Raw genomic sequence first — 22272 nt, 5'->3', positions numbered from 1 at the left:
CTCTTTGGATGAGATTCACATATCGTATATCTATATCACCAGTTACTGTACAAACGTAAAAATAAATAAATTGCTGTTTGCCTGCAGTTTGATGCCTGGAACGGACAACATTCATTTTACCCTTTTCTTTTTTTAGAGGACTTACCTAGTTTTCAAAGTCTTTCAACTCCTATGCCACAGGAATTGCATGCAAATAAGAAGGAGGACACAGAGTGAGCAGACAAAGAAAGGAAAAAAAGCCTAGATCATCAGTGCATGAGATACGTTTAGCATCAAGGTTTCACCCACAGCTACATTTATTACAACAAGGGACACCACACCCCGACAGCTTATAAGGCCCTGTATGGATAAAATCATCAACTTACTCACTGCATGTCCTATTTGTCCATCCATCTGTTGGTTTTTCTGTTTGTCCATCTGTCCCTCCATCTATCCATCCATGCCCATCCATCTCTCTGTCTCTCTATCCCTCCATTCATTCATCTAGTCGGTTTCCCATCCAGCTCTCTAAGGAGGAGTAAATGGCTACACTAATGCATGACCTCCTACTTCCCCCTTGTGAAATAAATACAGTCTGTAAGTAACAATATAAGTAAACCACATCAGGAACAAAAATGAGAAAAAACTAATTGACCTAAAAAAATTAAGATCAGGTAAATATTGCTGGAAAAAAAATACTTGACAGATGTTAAGCAAGTAGCTTCATAGTACATACCGGAGGGATAGACTTACAAGCAGCAGTACTAGTATGGCGTAAAGCCTCATCATTGCCAAACTGCAAAATACACATACAAATGTGTGGGGTCTTTCACCACTGTGGTTTTATAATGGAACTTTGCCACTGCTAAACTTGATATAGAACTTCCTTAAAGTGACCCTCAAGTCTAATCTGAAAATTTGACTTTACATTGTCATATATAGGCAATACACCTAGTAAACGTCTTTTGCACAACACTGGTACTGCTGTTCCTTCCTAGAGCCTTGTTTGAATCTTGCCCAAATGTCCACCATTACACCTATCAGAGGGATTTTCTGTTTGTATGTATTTCAATTTAGCCTGAAGGGTCGTTTAAAAGTTCCTGGTGTATTAAAGCGAACCTGCCACCAGATATTCCCAATATAAATGACGGCCACCATCTTTAAGGCATATTTTATAGTATTCTAGTTAGGTTACTTTCACACTAGCGTCGTTTTCAATACATCGCAATGCGTCGTTTAGAGGAAAAAATGCATCCTGCAAAGTTGTCTGCAGGATGCTTTTTTTCCCCATAGACTAACATTAGTGACGCATTGCGACGCATTGACACACGTCGCAACCATCGTGCGATGGTTGCGCCGTGTTGTGGCGGACCGCCGGCAGCAAAAAGCGTTACATGTAACGTTTTTTGCTGCTGCCGGTCCGCCATTTCCGACCGCGCATGCACGGCCGGAACTCCGCCCCACCTCCACGCACCTCACAATGGGGCAGCGGATGCGCTGGAAAAATGCATCCGCTGCCCCCGTTGTGCAGCACATTCACTGCTAGCATCGGTACGTCGGCTCGATGCACTGCGACGGGCCGAGTATGACGCTAGTGTGAAAGTAGCCTTATCTGTCAGAGTACTACAGTACTGTAGTGCACATGTGCCAAGTGACGCCAAAGAGTGCTTAAGCCGGCGCACACAAACTACAGTACTTTGTTCTGTTCTTAGCACTGCAGAGCAATTAAGGGACACTGTGTGGATGACATAGGACGTATCATCCACGTGGACTAGGGCACGAAGACAGCGACTGTGATGAGAACAGAAGCACTAAAGCAAGACCAGAGATGCCCATCAGACCGCTCCGCGCCATATGGGGGATTATAAAAGGCATTTTTTGTATTATGCAATGTACATTGAGAACTCATATAAAGCACATACTGTAAAAGAGGCCTTAACGGTGGTGGTAGCTTATATTGGGAAAACCTAATGGCTGGTTCCCTTCAGCTTAATTTATTTCCCAGAATTTAAACACTGTGACAATTGAAAATGTAACTGGGTTGATGCAAAATATTATATAAGTAAAGCAAAGAGTTACTCAGTTTCAGATTAGCTCTATGTATGCTAATTAGAACAAAGCTAAAAGCTGCAGAAAATGCTTTTATTCCATTGTGTGATTAGATGCAAGCAGAACAAATGAATGAAAAACAATACAATATGTTGCGCTGTATGAATGCACAAGTGTGATCTTATAGATCTATTTTCAGCTAAGCTCTATGGTGCGCAATGGAGATTTAAACACCTAATTGTCAAGATAAGGAGGTCAAAAGGGGTCCATGGAAAAACATATTTTATATCTGCACCAAATGTGCACAATACAGGACTGCAGGAAGTGAAGCTGGTTGGAAAAGTAGCAGTGTAATGTGGCAATTGTGGGATCTCGGAATTTACATTCATCTGTTTTGACAGCAGAGTCTGTACAATAGATGTCACACAATAATAATAGTAATAATAATAATAATAATAATAATAATTTAGAGAAGATAAAGCACATAATCCACCAACAATCAGAATTAGGTTTCGCTGATTGGCTGGTATTGGTTGTTATAGAAATTGAGGTTTACATTGCATCCTTATGAATGCTAAGCAATGTAAGTGTTAAACTCTCTCAAACGTGTCCAGAACTGTGTAATAGATTTTTCGGTCGTGAGAAATAAATAAGGAGTTTAGTGCCTCAAACTAAATTGAACGGATATTTACAATTTACTGCATTATTGCCTTACTAATAAATCATCCAAATAATAACCAAGTGGAAAGGCAAGGTTGGGGCTCCGACAGGTCACAAGCTGGTGCTGAGCAATTCTAGCAGAGCTTAGCTTCCTTTTAGAGCACGTGTTATAGGTCATTTCAAATTAGGGATTATTTGGGATTTTACCTGGATACCATCATTACCTGCTACAGACAATGGTAGAATGTAGGAATTATTTTATTTGTCCCTGCTAGCATTTCATCAGAAACTGAAAAATTGAGAGGATTTCCAACATCACTACAATATATGTAAACATCAGGATGATCTAACCAAGCAGTCCAATATTTAGGTCTCGTCTCAATAAGCATATAGAAGTCTACAGACATACACATTTTACAATATTACTCCATATTAATTAGTTACTTTGGTATTTTATTCTTCCTCTGTATGACTCTGTAGAGAAATAGAGTGTCTCCAATCCAAAAGAAAATGACAATAATCGCCATCAGATGTTGTGATGAGATGGAATTCTACCTTAATTCCCCCCCCCCCACTCCCTTGGGATTTTCAGTTTTTGCGCTTCTGTTTTTTTGCTCTCAGTCTTTCCAGATCCATAACACTTTTATTTTTCGGTCAATATGGCCATGTGAGGGCTTGATTTTTATGGGACGAGTTTTACCATATAGTGTACTGGAAAATGGCAGTGGTGAAAAAAAAATTTTTATTTTTAGTTTATTGTTTTATTTTGAATGGGGCAAAGAGGGGATGATTTGAACATTTATAATATTTTTAAAAACATTTTTTAACTTGCTTTAATAGTCTCCTAAGGAAACTCGACGCTGCAATATTCCGATCACCTGTGCTACACACACTAGAGCTTCAGCCATGTTATGTGTAGCAGAATTAACCATCTGCTATGAACGCCGGCCACTGCTATGAGCGGCAATGACAACCACATGGGTCTGCTTCAGATTCCTGGTTGTCAAGCCAACTTACCATCGCCGCGTGATCATGTGACAGGAGCACCGATGGTTGGGATTAGTGACGCGTTTCTGGTGCAGCCATGTAAAATGTTGTTCTCGGGGATTGACAGCGGCATTTAACATGTTACCTACACATCATAGGTTGTGAAGGGGTTAAAAGCATTGGCTCTTAGGGACAGCCCCATATGAATACACTGTTCACGAGCATTAGAAATGTATTGATTTTCACTGAAGGAATGAAAGCATAAAATGAAAACACATTCCTGCATATACACTGAATGTTTGAGGGAATCTGGGGATCACTTGCTGGATATTATTGCTTACCTCTTTCTCTAAGTACTCAGGTGTAATCTGTGCTTATTCACTTACATGTGCATTCTTAAAGGGACACTGTCACCTGAATTTGGAGGGAACAATCTTCAGCCATGGAGGCGGGGTTTTGGGGTTTTTGATTCACCCTTTCCTTACCCACTGGCTGCATGCTGGCTGCAATATTGGATTGAAGTTTATTCTATGTCCTCCATAGTACACGCCTGCACAAGGCAAGATTGCATCTTGTGCAGGCATGTACTACGGAGGACAGAGAATGAACTTCAATCCCATATTGCAGCCAGCATGCAGCCAGCGGGTAAGGAAAGGGTGAATCAAAAACCCCAAAACCCCGCCTCCATGGCTGAAGATTGTTCCCTCCAAATTCAGGTGACAGTGTCCCTTTAAGCTATTCATGCTACTCATCCAGACATCCCAAACATATGCAAGTTTGACTCATCTAAGCATGCAATAGTTCTCAATCGGGAGACAGGAGTAAGATGCTTCCAGGCAATGAATTGGGCATGCTGAAATAGAAAATGCCGATCCTCAATTCCCCTGCTATCTGCGAGTCGGATCTGTGCACCTCGACAAATATGCCACTATAGTTAAAGACTGGAGTAACACTCCTGGCGTAACATATGCCACTGAAGTGGAGTAACTTTTTATAAATTCAGGGGAGGGCCAATGCCACACCCAGTCCAGCCCATGCTCCACATGCTTTCACTGAGCCGGATGGGATTGGTGTGAAAATGCCAAAGTATAAAGATTTTTTCACAGTCTAGTGTTACACAAAAATATTGCAACTTTTTTAAATCGGTGTATACTTTTTAATGAATCGCCCCTTAATGTTATTTTTTTCATGTGTCGAATGTCACGGTTGATAGAACTGTGTATGCATAGGGCAGCATGAATGGAGGAGCCCCAACTGGGCCTTCATTATAGCTTTAAGGAGCTGTTTCATCTTAAGTGGGTTACAATGCAAAGTGCTACACGGTGACAAATCAAGCTACCACGATCACTTCTGCAATCTGAAGTTGCAGCTGCGATTTTCCTGTAAATAAAATATCCAAGTTGCTGGTAAATGGCATTTTGTAAGTGACTTGCACTGAAGTGTATGGCAAGTGTTTCACTTGCAATCAGTGATAGAAGATGAAACATATTTGGAAATGTGACTCTGTGTCGTAATTGCAGTATGTAGCAGGTCGCATCACGACACCGTAAAAAAATAGTTGTATCCTATGTTGCATTGTGTTACTGCATTTTCAGTGATGTGAGACACATCTGCAGCATATTAGAAGTGGATGGCCTTCTAGGCAAGGAGCATAGTGCCCTTCAAGCTCTGTGCTATAGAACTTTCAAGCTTCTCTCTGATGCTGGCTGAATACATGGACCCGGCCAGCTTCATTGCCCCTGCAGTCCTCCAATGCTGCAGAGACAACTATGCGAAGGGCGAAGAGTCTAGGCCAACTGTCAATCCTCAGGAGTGCACCTATTCACCGACAGGTAAACAGCGCTCCCAAAGATAGAAGATGTGATATGCTCTTTTAAAGGTGTTTTCCACTACTATTTGACCTAATTCATGCATTACCTGCCCTACATCTATGACCGTATCTCTGTGAGGGTCATATAAGGCCGGTTTCACACGTCAGTGGCTCCGGTACGTGAGGTGACAAATTCCTCACGTACCGGAGACACTGACTCACGTAGACACACTAAAATCAATGTGTCACTGCACATGTCAGCGTGTTTTCACGGACCGTGGGAGCGCACGGATTACACGGACCCATTAAAGTCAATGGGTCCGTGTAAAACACGAACCGCACACGGATGCTGTCGGTGTGCAGTCCGTGTGCCGTGCAGGAGACAGCGCTACTGTAAGCGCTGTCCCCCCCACGTGGTGCTGAAGCGGCCATTCATATCTTCTCTCCAGCAGCGTTCGCTGGAAAGAAGATATGAAAAATCCTTTTTTTTGTCCTTGTGTTTAAAAGAAAGATCCCTGTCCCCAACCCCCTTCCCACCAGATGCAGGGGACAGCGCTTATCACTAGCGCTGTCTCCTGCACGCTCCGTGTAGTACCCAGTTGGCACATGGGCGGCACACGTGTGCCACACGGATGGTCTACGTGAGCTCACGGAGACACGGATAATTACGGTACCGATTTTTCCGGTACCGGAATTATCTGGACGTGTGAGACTGGCCTAACTCTTTGTTGTCATTGAAACACTGCTTCTCGTCTGTTATTTCTGAACTTGGCGTCGGAATTGGACAAAATGAGAAGAGCAAGTCACTGTTGGAGTCTGAGCTAAATTTCAATGAGTGACAAAAATCTGAGAATGCAAACTCAGATAACAGACTTCACTCTCCTCCACTGAACAGAACATTGCTAATTGTCATTAGAAAGCAAATTACAGCGCTTGTCAGCTGAAGATACTGGCTATTCAAAGCATCGGCAGGATTCAAGCAGAAGACAGTGAAGCAAAATATGAGCTTGACAATGACGATGCTTTGAAGTGCTAGCCCCTCCAACTGACAAGTGCTGTGATCTGCCACTTATCATTAGAAAGCATATCTTAGTGCTCGTCAAATGAAGGGGTTGGTGCTCCAAAGCACTGCAGAGGAAAGTGAAGCCTGATCTGAGCTTGGCATTTCCGTGGTGCAAACAGATTCTTCCAATGCTTTGAAATGCCGGCCCCTCCAGCTGACAAGCACTGCGATGTGTTGCTTAACATTACAAAGCATATCACAGTGCTTGTCATCTGAAGCGGAAGGTGCTTCAAAACATTGGAAGAGTCAGTTTGCACCATTCATCACCAAATTCAGTTTAGCTTCACTGTCTTCTGCATGGATCCTACCAATGCTTTGGAGCACCGGATCTTTCAGCTGATAAGTATTGTGATATGCTTTGTAATGACAAGCAGCACGAGGCAGTATCTGTCAGTTCAAGAGGCCAGTGCACCAAAATATCGGCATGATTTAACAAGAGGAGGAGAGTGATGTCAGTGATCTGAGAAAGTGACTCCTGTCACTAATGGATAAGTGGCAGTGTAAGGAGGAAGACCGGACCGCGGGTACCTGTACCGAGCCGGGTGAAGAACTGTTGAGGCTGCCTCCCTTGTTGCCTGGGGGAGAAATGAGGACCCGGACCAACCTCATGACCCGGGTAGGAGGGGCAGCTTAAAAAGCAAAGCACGCACAGCCGTGTGTAGTTTGCCGTGAATCAGCAGCTGCGCAGTTTGGCGTGAATCAGCAGCTGCGTGGACTGCTATTGCTTTACAGTGGTTACCCTTGTTAACCCTCCTTTAACCATTAACCTCCCTGTGAGGAGTGAATACCTTGTTTATTATATTGTTAAATCTTGTTAACCCTTGCTCTGCCTCTTGTCTGTTACTGCATCCCGCAACCTGCTTACAGCAGCATACCAACCAGTGAACTCTCTAGATTTCATCCAATTCCGATGTGCAGATCAAAAGCAGCCGACAGAAAGCAGTGACTGAATGACAACAAAAGGGTTATATGACCCACACAAAGATATGCTCATAGAAGCAGCTCAGGTAATAAAAGTAGGTTAAAAAAATGTTTGATATGAAATAAGGTCAAATGTTAGTGGAAAACCACTTTAAAGAGGTTGTCCACTACTCAGACAACCAATTTTTCTGTTGCTATGCAAGAGGCATGTAAAGTTTTGGCACCCCTGGTCACAATTACTGCTAATGTGAACAGTAAGGGTATGTTTCCGCGGTCAGGAAACCTTCAGAATTTGCTGCGAATTGGATGCTATGTACAGCCTCAGCGTCCAATCCGCAGCATCCAGATGTTATAGCACAGTGGTGGGGATTTTGTGAAATTCCATCTCCACTATGCATGCAGGGCTGCATCCGGCAGATCCGGGGAATCGCCGCGCGTACAACAGGGGGCGGCACTTTGGGAATCCTGAACGTGGAAACATAGCCTTAGGCAAGTTGAAGATGGTCGCCTTTCATGTACTGCTATTTTGAGGTCTAGCCACAAATTTTCAGTGATGTTCAGATGATAGTGAGGTGTGTAGGATCATTAGGGTAATCCAAAATAGACTATCTCAAAAAGTACAAGCTGAAGGTTTAACAATGGCCCTCACAGTCCCCTGATCTGAACATCATTGCAAGTCTATGGCAAGATCTCAAAATAGCATACAAGATGATACAGGAATCTCACAGAACTGGAAGAATTTTCCAAGGAAGAATGGATGATTATCTTTGACTTTAGCCCTTTCAGAGATCATTTAATCTTCAACTTGCTTAACTGTTCACAAGAACAGTAATTTTGACCATGGGTGCCCAAACTTTTACATGCCACTGTATTCAACCCATGCTAAATGGCATTTTTATGCTATATCAAGCTATGAGTCCTGCTGCCAAACCGCGACCACTAATGGGCCACTTCACTCTAACTTTCTTCAAACAAACCTGTCATCTGGAAGAAGAAAGTGCTACTGCTTCTCTCTGACTTCCACTGATTTGTAACAGGGTTCACATGGCATAAAAATGTCATGCAAGCCCCAATATACCCTATGGGGATGGAATATAGCAATTGAGAACCAGCTGTCCGAGTAGTGAACAGCCCCTTTAATTGCTGCTGCAAATGGGAAAGTAGCTTAAGATACTTCTTATACACTTTTCTCTGGTCCAGTTCTAACTTTAACAAATAAACCAGGAGACCATGGACAATTCTCACCCCTAAGCCATTAAAATATTGATTTTAACACACAAATCCTATTGTTAAATGAGCAGAAAGGCACAAGCCTGGAAGTAAATAAAACTAAACTTAAGAATCCATATTTTATGTGACTCCTTGGTCAATATAACATTTTCATTATTTGCTGGAGGTATGCTTTGTTCACGTTTTTATGATGTAGGCAGAGTAATCAGTAGAGGGCTGACAATAAATATAAGCATTACAAAAGGGCTTATAGTAACATAATAAATGCAGAAAATGTAATAGCAGTAGAACTATTGGTAGTAGTAGTAGTAATAAACAGTAGCTGTATGATTTTGGTTCCTATATCTGTGTACAGCTCACAACTCAGTGGTATTTATGTGGTATAAACTTGGTCTCTTGGAACCGAATTAGTCCGTTTTTAACTACAGAATTCTATCACCTACCAAACATTGATCTTACAAGTACCCCAATTCTCCATTCATAATGCTTACTGGTATTGCATTTCAACACCAGCTACTGTGAAAATGACTTTGCAACATTTATAAAATGGGAGCATTTAACCCCTTTACTACTTTGGGTTTTTCCGTTTTTGAGTTTTCGTTTTTTGCTCCCCTTCTTCCCAGAGTCATAAGTATTGTATTTATCGGTCAATATGGCCATATGAGGGCTTGTTTTTTGCAGTACAAGTTTTAATTCTGAAAGGCTCCATTGATTTTACCATATAGTGCACTGGAAAATGGGAAACAAAATCCAATTGTGGTGAAATTGCAGGAAAAGTGCAAATCCATATTTGTTTTTTGGATTATTTTTTGTTACCATATCCACTAAATGCTAAAACTGACCTGCCATTATGATTCTCCAGGTCATTATGAGTTTGAAGATACCCAAAATGTATACGGTAGGTCCTTTTTTTTATTTTTTAGGAGGTAAAAAAAAAAATACAAAGTTTGTAAAAAAAAAAAAAAATTCTGAGACCCCGTAGTGTCTTCATTTTTTGGAATCTGGAGATGGGGGAGGGCTTATTTTTTTTTTTGCTTAATTATTGTTATATTTTGATAGATCGGGCATTTCTGGAAGCAGCGATACCAAATATGTGTTTTTGTTTTTTTCATTGTTTTATTTTGAATGGGGTAAAAAGGGGTAATTTGAACTTTTATATTTTATTAATTTTTAAATACTTTTTAAAACTTCTTTTAATACCTTTAACTTGCTTCATTAGTCTACTTAGGGAACTTGGAGCTGCGATCATCTGATGGCTTGTCCTACACAAAGCAGGGCTGCAGCTGTCATGTGCCCGAAAAGATGCGGGTTCGGTGGCGAAACCAGTACCAAAGAGGGGAAGGCTAGCTATGATGTACTTATATGTCATTGGTCGTAAAAGGGTTAAAGACAACCAGGCAATTCATTACATTTGTATGAATAGACAAGGAAGGAAGTATATAAGCCTGAAGAGTGTCATACACAGGCAGTGAGCTATGTGTGTTACTAAATATTTTACGCTGTATGTTGTGAAGTGCTGTGGAATATGGTGGTGCTATATAAGTAAAAATGAAATATATATATATTTTTTAATTAATTATTCCCCAAAAGATCAAATTATTAATTATCCATGGATTAGGGATTTACTTGCTAATTATAGGGGAACCCCTAGAAATCCCTAAGATGGGGGCTCCGGAATCCGAAGAATGGGGCTCTGTAGATGCAACCTGAATGGAGTGGAGGTGCACATGATCAGCTTCAGCTCCATTCATTGCCTATGGGACTGTTGGAAAAAGCAGAAAGCTGTAATTTGCAAACACACATAAATAATGAATAGAGTGGAGGTTGAGCATTTCCATCACTGTTCCACGCAGTGCGCTATTCTCAGGGTTCCAGAGTCCCAGCAATCACCAAGTTATCTTGATTTTTGGAAATAAAACTAAGGTCTGTCTGTTAATATAGGACACAAATATTAACCCCTTCATGACCTTGGGATTTTCCGCTTTTCCGTGTTCATTTTTTGCTCCCCTTCTTCCCATAGCCATAACTTTTTTATTTTTCCGTCAATATGGCCATGTGAGAGCTTATTGTTTGCGAAACAAGTTGTACTATTGAACGACGCCATTGGTTTTAGCATGTTGCTTACTAGAAAACTGAAAAAAAATTCAAAGTGCGGTGAAATTGCAAACAAAATGCAATCTCACACTTGTTTTTTGATTGGCTTTTTTACCAGGTTCACTAAATGCTAAAACTGACCTGCCATTATGATTATCCAGGTCATTACAAGTTCATAGACACCAAACATGTCTAGTTTCTCTTTTATCTAAGTGTTGAATAAAATTCCAAACTTTTCTAAAAAAAAAAAAATTGTGCCATTTTCCCCGATACTCGTAGCGTCTCCATTTTTCATGATCTGGGGTCGGGTGAGGGCTTATTTTTTGAGTGCCGAGCTGACGTTTTTAATGATAGCATTTTGGTGCAGATACATTCTTTTGATCGCCCGTTATTGCATTTTAATGTAATGTCGCGGCAACCAAAAAAACGTAGTTCGGGCGTTTCAAATTTGTTTCTCGCTACGCCGTTTAGCGATCAGGTTAATCCTTTTTTTATTGATGGATCGGGTGATTCTGAATGTGGCGATACCAAATATGTGTAGGTTTGATTTTTTTTTTTTATTATTGATTTATTTTGAATGGGGCGAAAGGGGGGTGATTTAAACTTTTATATATTATTTAATTTTTTCACACTTTTTTTAAACTTTGTTTTTATTTTTGCCATGCTTCAATAGCCTTCATGGGAGGCTAGAAGCTGGCACCACTCGATCGGCTCTGCTACATAGCAACGATCATCAGATCGCTGCTATGCAGCAGAAATGCAGGTGTGCTATGAGCGCCGACCACAGGGGGGCGCTCACAGCAGGCCGGCATCAGTAACCATAGAGGTCTCAAGGACCTCTATGGTTACTATTTTGACGCATCGCTGACCCCGGATCATGTGACGGGGTCGGCGATGCGCTCGTTTCTGGCCGCCCAGCCGGAAGCGCCAGTTAAATGCCGCTGTCAGCATTTGACAGCGGCATTTAACTAGTTAATAGCGGCGGGTGAATCGCGATTTCACCCACCGCTATTGTGGGCACATGTCAGCTGTTCAAAACAGCTGACATGTTCTGGCATTGATGCGGGCTCACCGCCAGAGCCCTGCATCAAAGCGCGGTGTCTGACCTCGGACGTACTATCCCATCCGAGGTCAGAAAGAGGTTAAAGATTTTGCGTCACTAATACAATTTACAATTTTTTTACCTAAAAATACAGACTCCACTAAACAATTGAAAACCTATAAAAAATATAGACCCCAATTTCTTTAAGTCAATCAAAAACCCCGAAGCATAGGCTCAGACTCCCAAAAGATAGACCACTGAACACACCCAAAAATATAGAGTCCTCAAAACATATACAGCCCTTATGCCTTTGTGAAGAATATTGGAGATATAATTTCATGCCAATTGTTTGTATCCTATCTACCATGTGGTTCTAAAAAATCCCTTTAGTGTGCAGCTAGGTCAGCAAGGAGGTAAAGCCTTAAAGGGCTATGAATGACAAATCTCACACCTTGAGTCAGCTCAAAGCAGAACAAAAGGCTAGCTGCCATGTGGATACCATGAGGTCTAAACTGCTTTGTTGAGTCAGCTATGATTCCATAAGGTGTTATGGAGATACTATACATCCTAGCCGTACATTGTGTAAATTTCCGAGATCCCCAGAACTGGCTGGGTCTCGACCCCGTTCTAGCACCCAGGGGTATGGAGATACATAGAACAGCCAGTAGAAACCAGCTATCAAAGCTGTGTTTGGTCTTAATGCACCAGAACCACCACCCTAGGACCATCCAGAAAGGAGTTATGATCTTTCATAGGTTTTGGAGTGTGTAATTGCAGAGGCAAGGGGAGGAGATTTACGTTTAGCTCAGATGGAAGGAGGGTAGAGACCCAAAGGGGATAAAGTCTAGTGTAGGGCTATGTGGTGCCTCTCTCTATTATGCATGGCATCCAGTTCAGAAGTGGGGGCCGCATTGAGTAACGTACTGAGAAGGGACTAAGAAGACAACAGGCAGCCCATGACCCCAGTGGCCCAGCGCTCATGATTTAACATGACCTGGTAATTGATATATACTCTGCTTATATTTTTTGTCCTACCACTATTTGTATTTACATATCTAACCATTGTATATGTGTAACCATCGTGTACATAGTATATGGTCTAGTGTGCCCTTAAGGTGATTAAATATATAACTTAACCTTGGGCTGCTCTTTTATCTCGATCCATGAATCCACAAGACCATTTCTTGGTATAAGTTCCCATGCTACCAGGACTTGTTTCTGACACAATATAATCACGTTAACGGACCAGGCTCATATTTAACGAGGAACTATTGGCAGTCCTACCAGGATGATAAGGCTCCATTTCACTGGTGCTCGTTAAAGGGTCCTCTCAGCCTGTCAGGGTTGTGAGGGAGTGTGGTGCCTTGTCAGTGACTGCATGGGCCACATTCTCTCACTCCCCATGTCTCTCTGGACCCATGTTGACACGGTGTGTGTGTGTGTGTGTGTGTGTGTGTGTGTAAAACTGCTTCAAGCTAACCGTATGTATCCCCAAAGGGGGCAGAACGTCACATTGCTACAAGTGAGGAGACCATACCACGTGATTTTACTGACGTTATAGTGACGCCAGGTTGGGTAGCGAGGTGCGGGGTTCATCACATGTGGTGGCAGCAGAGGGCTTCTGCGTGATCTCTCTCGTGTCATCCTTCACAGCCTATAAATATTAACAACATATGTACCCACTTATACAGAACCCAAACTAGACATAGATACTCAACTCTCCCATTTATGGTCTCCTTTTCATTCCACATGTGCCACAACAGACAACATAGAATAATTTTCCGCAGTGACACCCGAGATTGACAATTATTGCAGGAATGATGAAGGGAGTTTATAATTTAAAAAATATGTGGTATATGGAATTTTTCCAAGAGTAACACAGAACAGACCAGGAGCATGAAAGAAGTGACAGAATGTTTTGCTTGCACACCGCTCTCCTCCAAAAAGGGGAAACTGTCCCTTGTGCACCAATAAGTAGCCATCCTACTATCTTCTGCTCTAAACCAATTAAAGACATCAGAGTCTGGTTGTCTAATAACTAAGTGTTCAAACGATCCAAAAATTTTGTAAAGCGTGAAAACATTGCAGATGATCACAGCGCTGATAGTAATGGGTTAATGTTCTCTTTATTTTCTTTCATTAATACAAATTAAGATGGCATCCTCATCTATGATCAGTCCTACTGCACGGGACACTATATTCACTTTCCTTTTCGTCTTTGATATCCATTCTGCAGTTTATCATTTATTTCTCACCTAATTAGTTCTTATAATTGTAAATGCTGAGATGTTATGGAGATAATCAAAGAGCTAATTACCACTCGCTCATTCTTACAATATGATATGACACTAGAAATTGTATTATTACTAAAGTGTGCTGCTTGCATTCTCGCTGATGAGCGCAGAGAGGAAGATCTGCAATGTAATTTGGCATCTAACTGTGTATTGTACAAGGACATTTTAACAAAACCAGACATTCAGGTTTCAGAGTGTTTGTGCTGGCAGAGAAAAGAAAGGAGAAATAGACATTTTACATATCTGAATAAATGCATAATGTGTGTAAAAAAGCTAAACAGTGTGTAATTACAAATTACATTTGTGCTTGTATTTTGACCTTCTTATGCCTATTCCTCCCATCAACCTGTAACAAGGATTTTAAGAATTAACACAGAAAAGAAAAACTGCAGTGACAAGAAATAAAGACTGTACAAGAGAAGAGTAGAGACAAGATGCGACAGGTAACTGCTTATGTTTAAGACACAGACAATAGATGGAAATTGAGATGCCTTGTAACAATTCATTCTACAAGATTTCCTTCTCCTGGAGTTTAGGCTGAAGCCATCATTCAGGCTTAAGATCTGTGTTGCATTGTCATACAGATTGTTTCCCTCGTGTAGAAGATACTGAGTTTGGAGCTAATGCAGACAGAATGTAAAATAACAAGGCTGCGAGTGTAAACCTGCTATTTCATTCCTCCTAAGTATATGCGGAAGAGACAAGGGTATTTGAAACTTCCACAAAGCTATCCACCAAAATAAGGGTAAGTGAGCAGAGTACAATTGCCATCCATACTGTATAAAACCTTCACAAAAACGAGAAGCAGAAGTAACAGAAGTAACTACAGAGTGGTGAACGGTAAATGGCATACCGAGCTTCAGAGCTGAGGGAGTGACTTCAATCTCCCCCCGAAGAGGCAGGTGTTGGGACTCTTTTTCGAAATGGTCAGGACTGAGACGGTCTGTGACAATAGATGCATCTTCTGTTCTGTTGGACGAGTCCTGTTCATCAAACACGGCAATCAGCTGAGAAAAGAAGATAGAAATGGTTAAACATGTGCCTCTACAGAGCAAGGAGCTCCAGCAAATGACAAGCACAGCCATAATCAGGTCTAGAAATGACTGTATATGCAATATAGAAGGTGACATAGCTAATAACTTCTCAGCAAGGCTTCACACATGCGATAACTAGCCACTTACAGTAAATTAGTCAGTACACACATCCCATCATTATATTTTACATGTCAATTAATACAGTAGGTTATCTTGCCAATTGATGTCAATGAAGTGATCTACACGGAAGATCAAGAATGTAAGAGCTGTGAAAGGCAGCCTGTCATTAGATTAATGCTGCCTGATCCACAGGCAATATGAGTAATAATTACAGCCAGGTATGTTTTTCTCAGAAAACAGAAGAGAAGAGCCGGCAAAGGATTATAGGTAAAGACCTACCATAACTAATCGGATGACAGCCCCAGACCGCTTCTGTCTGCCCCAATCCAGATGACTGATAGATCTCTCCCTATGTCCACAGACAGAACTGTCAATCAACTGGAGTAGGTGGAGAGAAGCAGGCCAGAGACCGCATTGGACTAACCAGGTCTCTCCTTATAGGTCCCAGCTGGCTTATCAAAAATTCTTAGTCTGAAACTATGCATATACTTGCTTGGCTATAATCATGCTTTCGGGCTCTGACTCAAGCCAATTCTGGCACCATAAATCTAGTGACAGGTTCCTTTAAAAATGGTGGAATTACAATAGAATATCCGATTTCACAGTTCGTGAGATTTAGTTAGTGGTGACCTCTAACAAGGATGGAAGTAAATTCTTATATAACAAATTTACAGTGGACAGAGCAAAACCAGATGAGGTAGAGTAAATGTACCCAAATAAAACTGAGAAATAATTAACTTCTCCCAAAAAGTATTATCTTATTTGCAATTTTTCCAAGCAACAGTGATCAAAAATACAGCGTAAAGAATTTGAATGATCTGATGATTATGTGAATGTCAGCAGAATACAGACTACCATTAATGTATCCTGTGCATGGAACAGTTGGTGATATCCTGTGTCTACTCTTAGGAAATTGCTGGAAATGTGAATTTCCCTAATATCCCGACCAGTAGTTGGACTATACAGAAAGTTCTCACAGAGTTATTTATGCAATTCTCTACAATTGTGACAGACGAAAATACAATTGAAATTATCAAGTTGTTTTCACACTCAAAACTAGAAAGCAGAAGACATTAACTGAACCAATAAACTTGTTTATATACAAAACTTACTGAATTAATGCACACATTCAGTCTAAGTCAATTGATGGTGTTTTCCTATTGAGACCCTTTTGTTGCATAAGGTCTAGATGCCGTTTGAAATGATAGTGTGTTCAGTGGTAATCCTCCATGATTACTAGAACCAAAGAGCCTGATACCTATTGTTGATGGCAACTGCCAGTCATGAGTAGTCAATACTATACATTGTTCTAGGCCCTTCTCTCCAGTACCTGTAGAATAAGGTGGAGCTACAACCAATTAGATGGCCATGCCACTTACTGCCCCATCCTGGAGAAGTCTTGTGCTGCATTCTACTAACCAGTATGAGCAGCCAATTACGGTCAAGAGGACTGCATGGGGGCTGCATCATTTTTGTTATGCTTATATACTGTATATAGCGGCACCATATTTCACAGCACTTTACAGACATCATCATCGCTGTCCCCACTGGGGCTCACAATCTAGATTCCCTATCAGAATGTTTTTCTCGTGTGTGAGGAAACCGGAGAACCCGGAGGAAACCCACGCAAACACAGGGAGAACATTTACATTCCTTAGAGATGTTGTCCTTGGTTGGAATTGAACCAAAGACCCCAGTGCTTTAAAGCAACAGTGCTAACCACTGAGCCACCATGCTGCAAATAAGTATTTATTTTTTAATGTGTAGCACAAAAAGAAGAAATGCTGCCGTTTCAATGTATTTTTAAAAGAAAGCTTCTTGTCCGTGCAAATTAAAACAATGCAAAAAAATCTTACTGCATAAGAAATAAACATTCTTAACAAGTAAAATGTGCCTGTACTAATTAAAGACGAAAACCTATGATCACAGCTTCGACCCGAGATCACAGTACAATAGTAATGTTGCAAATAATGGATTATTCTGGTTGTCACACATACACAGCTAATAATAATCTATGACAGCAGTATAAAATGGATGATTTAAAGAATGCAACAACAAAAACTAGAAACAACAGAGATTTTACAATGGAAACAGTTCTCTATGAACAGCTGTAAGAACAATAGAAAACGTAATTAAAGCCCAACTCACTGAAAACTAAAAAAAATATTGGCACTTCGGCTAACTCCAACTATTCTATCCCACTCAATAGTCCAAGGAAGCCAAGACAAAGTCTTACCGAGGGTCACTGGTGATTATTTTTTGCATAATTGGATGAAAATTGAATATAAATTTAATTACAGCTTTTTTACATTTTTAAGAAATTTGTAGAATACACTTTTTTTTCTATTTAGGGAGGATCACCATCACTCTTACCAGTAAATGTGACTAAAGTCATTGCCATATCTGCAATAGTTAAGGGGATGTTTCATTTTTCTAAAGTTTAATTTCCTCAAAAGTGCCACACCGTTTCATAAACTATATGTAAATGTGCAGCAAACTTGATTCTACAGCCAACCCTGGGTACAACAGTGCTGACCACCCTTTGCTTTTTATAAGGGCCTCATATAGGTTTTTATTAAAAGATGTCAATTGCCTGTATAAGAGTTGTTCAATAAATAACACTTATCAACTATCCATATGAAAGACGATAAATTTATGGTCACTGTATGTCCAGCTACCCAGACTCCCCCCAAAGCAGATAAGGGGGTGCTAAAGTAATTTTTGTGAATGGAGTGTAAGTGAGCATGTGCGACCACTGCTTTTCTTCACTATGAATAAGAGAGGTGGTCACACATGCAGGGCTGGTGTTAGGGGCAGGCAGACCAGGCCGCTATGGGGCCCCTGAGTAAAAGGGGCCTGGCGCCGCTGCTCCCCCCACCCCCCCCCCCGCATCACACATTCAACTTTTCAACGGTTGAAACAAGGGATAGAGCACAGAGAGTTATGTGACACTCCCTTCTCCCATCACTCCTCTTCTGCCTCTGAATCAGCGAGTGTCAGCAGTGGAGCTGATGAGACACAGACACTCTGCCGAAGCCAAAGCAGCAGGGGGACAAGGAGGAGTGGTAAGTATTGCTTGTGTGTGTGTCTGCTGCACGATACCGTGTGGAGGGACTGCACTATGCTGTGTGTAGGGGAGCTTCGTTAGACTGTGTGTTTGGGGGCTGCATTATATAATATGTGGGGGGAGATTATACTCTGAAGGGGCTGCTTTAAACTATGTGGGGCTGCATTATACTTTGGGCAGCACAGTGGTGCAGTGGTTAGCACTGCAGCCTTGCAGCGCTGGAGTCCTGGGATCCAATCCCACCCAGGACAACATCTGCAAAGAGTTTATATGTTCTCTCTGTGTTTGCGTGGGTTTCCTTCGGGCACTCCGGTTTCCTCCCACATTCAAAAGACATACTGATAGGGAATCTAGATTGTGAGCCCCAATGGGGACAGCGATGATAATGTCTGTAAAGCGCTGCGGAATATGTTAGCGCTATATAAAAATAAAGATAATTATTATATAAAAATAAAGATTACTTTGAGGGGGCTATATTATACTCTGAAGGGGCTGCATTATACTGTGAGGAGGCTGCATTAAACTGTGTGTGTGTGTGGGGGACTGCATTATACTCTGAGGGGGCTGCATTATATTCTGAGGGGGCTGCATTATCTGAGAGGGTCTGCATTATGCTCTATGAGGAGACTACATTATACACTATGAGGGGGCTGCAGTATACTCTGAGGGGGCTGCATTATACTCTATCAAGGACTGAGGGGAGTGCACTTTACTATATGTAATATACGGGATCTGCATTATACTGTATTGAGGACTATCTGTACCAATCATTCTTCCTCAGCCGAAGTAAGGGTAGGTGCACACAGTCAGTAAACCCTGCGGGTTGGACACTGTGTACTTGTGTGGTGTCCAGATGTTACAGCATAGTGGGTAGGATTTCAAGAAATCTCATGTCCACTATGCGTGCACAGACGCCCACAGCTCACCCATGGAGACGGACATGTGGCGCGTCTCTCCAGACTGCAGCATGTCTATTTATCTTGTGGAGATGCGAGTTTTCGCAAGATAAATTTCACCTGTACAATGTATTGGAAGTGGTGAATCTGCAAGGTTCAGTGATCACAGAGGATTCACCTGCGTTTCAATAGACGGCAGCGCTTTTGATGCAGCGGACATGTGCTGCATCCAAAGCGTGGCCAATTACTGAACATGTGCACATACCCTAAAGAGGCCGGGAAACAAGCATCGAACGACTTCAATATTGTCGATCACGCTCGTTTACCGGCTGGAATTTAGCGCTTGTAAACACAACAGAAAAATTTCTGTGTGATGGTGCAATGTGGGAGCATTTGGGGCCTCACTTTAAACTTTTGCCCAGGACGCCACTTTGTCTAAAAGCGGCCCAGTACACATGCTTACTATAGCTCGATTCACAAAAGGGACTTTGGACCCCTATTTGTGTGATCAGTTGGGGCCTCATCAGCAGGATCATACACTAAAAAAACATTCAGTGAATAGGTAATAGAAGCTTATGATATCTAATGAAGGATATGAAAAGTGTAGCAAACTAGTATTATGGCCACATGTTTTAATATCTCCCATCTACTATATAATTGTCTAAGGGTCACTTCCGTCTGTCTGTCTTTCTGTCTATCACGGATATTCATTGGTCGCGGCCACTGTCTGTCATGGAAATCCAAGTCGCTGATTGGTCGTGGCAAAACGCCCACAACCACTGCCACGACCAATAAGTGACGGCCATAGTCTGGCAGCAAAATGGCCGCTGCTTTACAGCCCTGCAGTCAGCGCTGAGCGCTCACACAGGGTTAATACCAGTGTTAACGGACCGCGGTGTAACGCACTCCATTAACGCTGCTATTAACCCTGTGTGACCAACTTTTTACTATTGATGCTGTGTATGCAACATCAATAGTAAAAAGAACTAATGTTACAAATAATAATAATAAAAAAGGTTATTCTCACCCTCCGACGTCGCGCTGTCCTCGGTAGTGCAAGTGGCAGGTTCTAGTGCCAAGGATGCTATGTGAGAAAGACCTGCCATGACGTCACGGTCATGTGACCGCGACATCATCACAGGTCCTGCGCTCATACCAACCCTGGAACCGGAAGCTGCCGTGTGCACTGCACACAGGCGCCAGGACTTCAAGGGCCCTTCGGAAGGTGAGTATATGTTTATTTTTTATTTTAAGTCTTTTTTAACCACGCATATAGTGACCAAATTGCTATATACTACGTGGGCTGTGTTACATACTGCGTGGGCTGTTATATACCACATCTCTGCTATATACTATGTAGCTGTTCAATATACAATGTGACTGTGCAATATACAACGTGGCTGTGCAATATACTACGTGTTCTGTGTTACATACTATGTAGCTGTGCAATATACTATGTGGCTGTGTCGGTTCTGTTATATACTACGTAGACTGTGCAATATACTTCGTGGCTGTTATATACTACATGGCTGTGCAATATACTACGTAGCTATGCAATATACTACGTGCATCTACAATATACTACGTGGCTATGCTATATACTACATGACTCTGCTATAATCTACGTCGCTGACCAATATACTACATAGCTGTGCAATACACTACGTGACTGTTATATACTACGTGGCTGTGCAATATACTACGTGCCTGTTCAATATACTACATGGGCTGGGCCAATATACTACGTGCCTGTGCAATATACTACGTGGCTGGGCAATATACTACGTGGCTCTGCTATATACTACGTGGCTGACCAATATACTACATACCTGTGCAATACACTACGTGGCAATGTTATATACTACGTGTCTGTGTTATATACTACGTAGTTCTGCTATATACTACGTACGCTGAGTTACATACTACATAGCTCTGTTATATACTACATCGCTATGTTAGATACTACGTCGGTTGTGTTATATACTACGTCACTGTGCAATATAGTACGCAGCCTGTGCTGTATACTACCTACATATTCTAGAATATCCGATAAGTTAGAATCGGGCCACCATCTAGTTTCAGAACAAACAGCAAATTGTTTGAAAGAGAGACCCAGGAGCTGCAGCAGGAGCGCCCAAATGCAGCATGTGCAGAGAGCTAACACAACATGCGACCTGCACAGTTTGATGCACGTTTTGATGTATTTGTGAAATAGGACCTGAATATGTTCAGAAGAAACTTAATTTCCACCTCCCCAAGTGAAAAAAAAAAAAAATAATTGCACCATTCAAGAATAATTTGACAACACTATACTGGAAATTTCAAGTATATAAGCTATCTTACGAAAAGGCTTTAAGACCAAATCAGTACAAAAACAACTATTTTAGTTGCTTCTCAATTAGAAGTCTTTGTTGAATATATTCTCCGTGGTAAAGTGAGAACACGGTGGTGACAGGGAATGTTCTGATTTGTTTATTTGCTCAGTGCATTTTTCGTTAAACTTGACCTGGACAAAACCAGGCATATGACTGGACAGCTGAAGATAAGATAACCACAGTCTTTTCACAGGTGATTAAACCACAGGTTTCTCTTAACATGTCATCAGTTGTAAAACTGACCAACTCATTACATGAGATTAGATCATAATGTGTCTCTAGACCCCAGCAAATGTTAGGAAACACTCAGGTCCATGTGATTGTGCTGATACAAATCTTTAGTGACAGGATTGCATAGAGCAGATTTAACTTCAATTTGATCCTGAAGCACAATATCTTACTGTCTCGCAAAGCCTAATTAGTTATTTTCTCGAATAGGTGCCAGGCAGTTATTGTTCATCTGAGCAGTTCACCACTTGTAATTAAAATGAGCTTTATGGCTAATGGAGAGCGCAAGATAAAGCACCCAACACAAGAGAACACTCAATCATAAAACTATTTATTGCTGGCTTTCTGAATTTAGGTATTTTGCCTAGCCACAAATTATTTAAAAATAAAATATTTTCCGCATTTAAAAATAATGGAATAACT

At 41.4% G+C, this 22272-nt stretch overlaps 1 protein-coding gene across 7 annotated transcripts in view; it reads right to left on the bottom strand.

Moving 5' to 3' along the window:
- The window catches only part of PARD3B (par-3 family cell polarity regulator beta), a 2197040-nt gene that overhangs the window by 1734695 nt on the left and 440073 nt on the right, over nucleotides 1-22272 (bottom strand). For all 7 annotated transcript variants that reach the window (XM_069733662.1, XM_069733664.1, XM_069733663.1 and 4 more), the window contains exon 3: nucleotides 14983-15136. In XM_069733662.1, coding sequence (XP_069589763.1) covers nucleotides 14983-15136 — 154 coding nt within the window. The remainder of the gene's footprint in view (nucleotides 1-14982; nucleotides 15137-22272) is intronic.

The sequence above is a fragment of the Ranitomeya imitator genome, chromosome 7 (assembly GCF_032444005.1).
Source record: "Ranitomeya imitator isolate aRanImi1 chromosome 7, aRanImi1.pri, whole genome shotgun sequence".
NCBI classification, from domain to species: Eukaryota; Metazoa; Chordata; class Amphibia; order Anura; family Dendrobatidae; genus Ranitomeya; species Ranitomeya imitator.
Note: the sequence above shows the minus strand (reverse complement) of the source record. Positions and strands in the feature narration are given on the sequence as shown.